Source organism: Euprymna scolopes, chromosome 35 (genome assembly GCF_053919585.1).
Source record: "Euprymna scolopes isolate OS-2025 chromosome 35, ASM5391958v1, whole genome shotgun sequence".
Lineage (NCBI taxonomy): Eukaryota > Metazoa > Mollusca > Cephalopoda > Sepiida > Sepiolidae > Euprymna > Euprymna scolopes.
In genome coordinates, this window is record NC_136516.1 from 36,786,034 (window position 1) to 36,793,533 (window position 7,500).

General features: G+C 31.1%; 1 protein-coding gene across 1 annotated transcript in view; it reads left to right on the forward strand.

The window, feature by feature from the left end:
• Positions 1 to 7,500, forward strand: part of LOC145259822 (uncharacterized) — a 27,692-nt gene that overhangs the window by 281 nt on the left and 19,911 nt on the right. The window contains exon 1 of the mRNA XM_080117623.1: positions 1 to 253. This exon is cut by the window's left edge and continues 281 nt beyond it. Coding sequence (XP_079973749.1) covers positions 209 to 253 — 45 coding nt within the window. The 5' untranslated portion in view covers positions 1 to 208. The remainder of the gene's footprint in view (positions 254 to 7,500) is intronic.

A 7,500-nucleotide genomic window follows, 5' to 3' on the forward strand; every position in this document is an offset into this window, starting at 1 on the left:
GAAAGATGCCACTGATGTAGGAGGGTCATTGGCTTTACAAGAAAGAAAGAAAAAAAAAACGCCGTTTCCTCTTCTTATAAAACGGCCCTTCTAACGCTTCGTGCAATCAGTAATGTGTTAACGACGGTTTTGAAACAGAACTCGCTGTGTAAAAGAGACGTGACGCCCTTAAACAATTGCGACCCCCTGTAACGAAATCCTCCAGATCATGTGTCGACCCGCCATTTTGATGTTTACGTCATGCCTCTTGATGGTAAGTCAAATATCTATTTTATTTCTTTTTTTATCAGTATCATATATATACATATCTGTGTTGGGACGATTATTTGGAATCGGGATCGGGATTCGGAAAAATCGGAGTTTTGGGAGAATCGGAATCACAAGGGAGTTTTTACGTCTGAGATAATATATTCACATTTATGATTTGTTTTTACATTAATCGGGACAAAATAACACATTTTTGGTAAAATATTTAGAGATTTATGAAGAATCCGAATCTGTACGAATTGGTAATTGGAATCGGAAAAATTCTGGAATCGTCCCATCACTAATATATATATATATATATATATATATATATATATATATATATATTTCTTTTACGTCAGCTTTAATATGTTACACATTCAAGACCATGTTTCAGCCAGTTAGTTACAAGTAACTAGGGACCTTTACAGGCGTTAGAGACATCGCATAATGCCTGTGTGTGTATATGTGTGTGTCTGGTCACGAATAGGGTCCTATATGGTTGACTATTTAAAAAACTGATTACATATAATGATAGAAGATGTATCGAGACACAGCACTGTGTATGTTTGATCTGGCAGAACAGTGGTTCATTAAAATTGTGGGGTCTGCGTTCGCGCCTGGTTCACAAACTATGGAAATAAAAAATTTAAAAATTAAAAAAATAAAAAACGTTTACAAGTGTTTCTGATATAGATGTGCATGAGAATACTTTGATAAGTATGTTTTAACTTAAATAGGAATGGTATAATAAAAGTGTGGGGTCTGTGTTCGCGCCTGGACTCCATAGAATGTAAATAGGCACAAACTTTAATAAAGACTTTTCATATCTATCTGCGTAAGTATACTTTGATAATTATGTTTCAGTTTGAAGAAATATGGTATAATAAAATTATGGGGTGTTCGTTCGCACCTGACCTCCATAGAATGGAAATATGTCACAAAGTTTAACAAGGTTTTTTAATATAGATCCACAGAATATTGTGATAAGTGTTTCAGTGTGAACAGGTATGTTATAATAAATTATGGCGTTTATCTATTTTATTTTTACTTTCATCATATTTTGCTTTGGTTTTGATACACCCAAATTCGAAGCTATCTCTTTACAACCCTTCCTTTTCATAACCTATCATACTTTCATAAATCAGAGTCCATTTTCTGTAGTCTGTTTTTGTACTTTTGCTTGTATATATATATATATATATATATATATATATATATATATATATATATATATATATAGGTGCTAGTACACTTACTGAACCGCGCTATGTTTTAATCGTATTTCCAAGTTTAATTAAAGTTTTATGATATGTTTTTTTTAATCAATTGTAAGGTTAACGTATAGAATAGGTAGAAAAACGCCTCCTCATGTTAAGAATGGCTTTTTAAATAATAACGTTATTATTTCAGCACGGATCAATAAGTGCACTAGTACTCATATATATATATATATATATATATATATATATATATATATATATATGTGTGTGTGTGTGTGTGTGATTATTGCATTTAATCACAAAAATTAATATACGAAGATATAATTTTTATGCGTAAATGTATCAGTATTTGCTTCAACAGTGCTTAGTACGTTAGTAGTGCTAGTTATGAAAACATATATGGCAATTAAGCTACACAGAATATTCCGCGTTATATAAGTCTGACGAATTCTAACGAGAATGAAACGCGGAATATTCTGTGTAGCTTAATTGCGATATATAGTTTCATAACTTTGTGTGTGTGTTTGTGTGTGTGTATATATAAACACGTTTTTAAAAAAGAGGGAGAGAAGAGGAAAGAAAAATAAAGGGTCAAGTCAGCTGACTGGTTTCGCCCTCGCTTTTTCAAAGCTGTATCGGGGGATTTACGATTAAAAAGGACAAATCAAAAATATGTACATTATTAAAATAAGGTTAGGTTGCGTTCTGTTCATGGGTGAAAAAAAAACAACAGGGAAACAATTAAAATAAAGCAACGTATTGATATTATTTTCGAAGATCCTAGAGGTGAATCACGTAAGATCAATTTAATTTGAACCCTACCACATCGTGACTTGATGATTTCTTCAAAATCAAAATTGCATGAGGAAATTAAAATGATTACTGATACTCTATCCAAGATAGTACTGGGTACTCTCTCGATAAGTTAAAACAATGACTAAATATCCAATATATCATTCGTTTACCGTGGTTGGGGACAGTAAGTGAGAAATTCGCCAAACAAATCAGCTCAGCGGTTCAAAGATGTTATTTTGCTCTAAATGTACGCGCTGTGTTAGGTGTATCAGAATTTTTGTAGGAATTTTTTACACCCCTAACACGAAACTGTGAATAAAATATAAAAAACTAGTAATTTCTTTTAAAAGTGGGTTGTTTATTTTCTTTATGGATTATACTTCCAAAATAAACTATTAAAGTTGTTTTAAAAGTAATAGAAATATTATTTTTCTATTTAAAAAAAAACAGTAATAAAATTAATTGAATTTTACGAGCTCAGTATTTTTCAATTTTTAAACTTTAAAAATCTATCAAAATTCTTCTATTGGTTCAATTCTTACGATATTTTCAGTGTCAATGCGAAATTTTATGCTCTTTCCAATAAACTGAATATAATATTTTAGACAAACGTTTTTTTAATTCACCCCCCCCCCCATTTTCAAGTGTCTATTAAAAAGTAAATAATTAATTTACTCACCAAAGTGTTATATATCACAAATTGAAGATAAATGATCAATAAATAATATATTCAAATTTAAAGAAAAAGTAGTGTTTTTTAGAAATTTACCTGTAAAGTTCCAAGTTTAAAACCTTTTTTTTAATCACGTTTTTTGTTTTTTCTTTTATTATTTTTTTTTGAAATGAAACTTTGGTACTTGCTCCTTTAATTAAAAAAACAATTAGGGCTTGAATTACATTTTTCGAGTAGTTATAAGCTTGGAAAGACAGGGGGTCGAATGATTTCACGCCTCCCATTTTGATATGTGTATTAAAAAGTAAATAATTAATTTACTCACCAAAGTGTTATATATCACAAATTGAAGATAAATGATCAATAAATAATATATTCAAATTTAAAAAAAAAGTAGTGATTTTTAGAAATTTACCTGTAAAGTCCGAAGTTTAAAACCTTTTTTTTTTAACTACGTTGTTAGTTTTTTCTTTTATTATTATTTTTTTCATGAAACCTTGGTCCTTGCTCCTTTAATTGAAAGAACAATTAGTGCTTGAATTACATTTTTCGAGTAGTTATAAGCTTGGAAAGACAGGGGGTCGAATGATTTCACGCCTCCCATTTTGAAATATATATTAAAAAGTAAATAAGTAATTTACTCACCAAAGTGTTATATATCAAAAATTGAAGATAAATAATCAATAAATAATATATTCAAATTTAAAACAAAAAAGTAGTGGTTTTTAGAAATTTACCTGTAAAGTCCGAAGTTTAAAACCTTTTTTTTTAAACAAACCACGTTGTTTGTTTTTGTTTTGTTTTGTTTTTTGTTTTTTTCAGGAAACCTTGGTCCTTGGTCCTTTAATTGGAAAAAAAATTAGTGCTTGAATTATATTTTTCGAGGAGTTATAAGCTTGGAAAGACGGGGTGGAATTATTCAATATTTTTCACGAAATTTCTGACACACCTAGTGCTGTGTTCTCTACGAAAACCTTAATGGCATCCTCTCGAAAAGATGTTCTTTTTCTCATAATATTAATGTACCTATTTAAAATGCCTCCCCACGGGACAGAGTTAGACACCAGGGTCGTTTTTTAACGTGGAGAAAAGGTACAAAAATAAAAATTGTCTCAGTCGTGAAGGATTTCTCCTCCACTGAAAGAGAACGAGAAATGGAAGTGGCGCATCTGAAGACAGATACTACACTTTGATCTTGGCCAAACAATTTTAAGTGAAGTTGCGATGCTTGTCATGTGGGTCGAACTACGCTGAGATTAGATAGGAGGATCCAATAGCACGTACCCAGAAAAATCAGAAATGTGACATACAGAGCAAGGGATGTACTTGCTAATACATACGTGTCTTCAGTAATTGACCATCTCATTAAAAACCCGTCATGTGCAGCGAACTTCAACACGAACTCATTTTCAATTATCAGTTGTGCTCATTCTACAGTTCATCTTATGATTTTCGAGACTATCCCCGTTCGGCTTTGTAAACAGAGGGAATGTCTCTTAGCTTTAAACGTGATTAACCTCTAAAATTAATATAACGTTGCTTTATTTTAATCGCTCCCCTGTTTGTTTGTTTGTTTGTTTGTTTGGCTCATGATCAGAACGCAACGTAACTTTATTTTAATAATTTACATATTTTTTATTTCCCATTTTAATCGTAAATCCCTCGATACAGCTTTAGAAAAAGCGAGGGCGAAACCGGTTGGCTGACTCCATCCTTTATTTTTCTTTCCTCTTCTCCCCCTTTAAAAAAAAAACGTGTTTATGTATTTTACTAAATATTATGGTTTCCGTTCGATGTACAGTAAGGTATTAATAGGGATTCTCACCACAATACCGCATTTACTCTAGAAGTTTTCACAGAAACTACTGAGCCGAGCTAGATGAAATTTTTAATGGACTTTTATTATGATGAGGTGCACCAAACTAAGTATTATGATATCCGATCGATGCACGGCAAGATATTAATAGGGATTAGCATGCGAGCTTTTAACAGGTTGAAAATTCTAGTATGTGTATATATATATATATATATATATATATATATATATATATATATAGTATGTATGTATGTATATATATATGTGTGTGTGTGTGTGTGTGTGTGTGTGTGTGTGTGTGTGTGTGTGGTATTTAGTTCTTTCCCACTGCAAGAACTGTGACATCAGTGTCGCAAAGTGGTATTGAGAAGTCAGCGCCCTCGAAGAAGGGGCACTTTGATTGGAAAAAGTGCCTGGCAGCATTCTCTGGTAAGGGCGCCTCAGGCGATTAGCAATATACTAACCTCTTCTCAAAGAGAAACGGTAACGCCTGGAAGGGTGGACCTCCTAAAACTGCACGAAGAACTATCATCACACCGTAATTCACAGGAACAGATCCTTACTGGAATGCTTTAATAGGCCAAACGCTTCGTTGATATTGCGAGCTGTTTCAGCCACGTTTCGGCCTAGCTTGAATTGAAATTAGAAACTTGTCCGAATTTGCTTTTTCCCCATCTTGTATTCAATGTTCTGAAAGGAAGACATAATTGTTTTAAAACGATTGTAATTTCAACGATTAGATAATGCGAAAAACGCACTTTAAAATGATATGTAAAGGAACGAAAACTTATTTGAAAATACATCATTTGAAATCAAAATTAAAAACTCCGCAAACACCTTATATTCAAGCTAATATATAATAAGTGTAGAAAATATAATGTATTTGTACATGATTATAAAATTCGAAAATTCGAAGAGAAGTTGCAATTACCTTTTATTTTATTTTTTATTACGGCATATATATATATATAAATAATAATAAAAGATAAAATAAAAGGTAATTGCAGCTCTCTTCAAATTTTCGAATTTTGTAATCATGTCCAAATACATTTTATTTTCTTTTAATGGATTGATAGTTGCTATTATTTTATTTTAGTTTGGTGGATTCACCGTTACTATATCTTCTGATGAATTAAGGGCAAAATAGATTCATTGATTGATATAATAATTAAATGAATGCATTTGCGCTACAAAACAGTTGCTGTCAAGGATTGTGAATGTCGACGTAATTAAAAGAATAAATTGGTATACTGTCAACATCGTGAAATTGGGATATAGACTTTTGTCACTTGTTTATTATATACTTTGCAATTACAGTGAGCTTCGTAAATTAAGGATTTGTATAAAATAGGTGAAATATAATTGAACAGATGATATTTCTACAGAAACATATATATATATATATATATATATATATATATATATATATATATATATATATATATATAAGAGAGAACGAAAATTAAAAGTGGAAGTTGAACTTTACAATCAAAATTTATTGTTCGACTGAATACTCCAAAAAACAATTTACAAAGTCATTATTCCGCGGAGTTTCAAAGAATGCTATTCTTCTTATTCTTCTCATCAGAGGACATCAGGAAATCAGCAAATTATATTTGTAGCAATGCTAGAATTTGCTAGTTAAGCCATTAAGTGAAACCGCAATTTATTATAGTTATAAATTGCCAAATAAAGAGTAAAAAAATGTTGGATATGTAAAAAAATATATATAAAAACAAACCGTGTATAATATAATATAATATAATATAATAAGCTCTACTCTCTATTGGGTATTGAGTTTTTTTAATTCGGTTGGGATTACATTTTCTATAAATTTTCTATATATAAATACTGTTATTTATATTAGTTTGAAGTTTACCATTGTGTATATCAGGTAAGCACTACATCCCTTTTTTTCATTAATATATATATGTGTGTGTGTGTGTTATTTTTTTAAAAATACATATGCCGTACCCTTTTTTGGGGTACAAAAATTGGTTAAAGGGAAAATTATTCCCAACTTGCATTTAGGTAAAAATGCACTTTCGCATATATAATTGAATTAATTCAAAAATGTATCGCAAAACAAAAGCAAATAACATCTCTCTCCCTCTTATATATATATATATATATATATATATATATATATATATATATATATATATATATATATATATAAATATCACAACTCATCAGTGCAGCTAGACTCGCAGCTTTCCCTAGTCATGGATTCAACCTGCAACCATCGCGTTGATAGTCAGCAGTTCTAACCACTGGACCATGGAGCGGTGCTCGTAAACGGGCTTTATGAAATGTCCATTAAATAAACAGTCGCCCATCGCCTCTACATATACAGTTACATACATATACATAACAATGAATCTGATTTGTTAGCTGATTAAACTAAACACCACGTGCAAATATAAAGAAACGATAGCATTGAATTCCATGGATTTTACGCTTTTTGAGTCCTTACAGGGGTTGAAACGCAAGCGATTCTGTGCATCTTAATTGCTATATATTCTTATAATTTTACCACCTAGCTCTACTCACGCATTAAGCACCGGGTGTGACGGTAGCTAATTGAGTAACGACACGAACTGAAAGCCTGATTGTTCTAAGTTCGAATCCAGTTTGTGGCACAAAAACACATTCATTAAACACACACATGACCTTGTGTCTAACCCCTAGAGGGGGGGGGGGTAAAAATTACTCATATATTGAGTACTGTTAAAAAATTCTGAAAA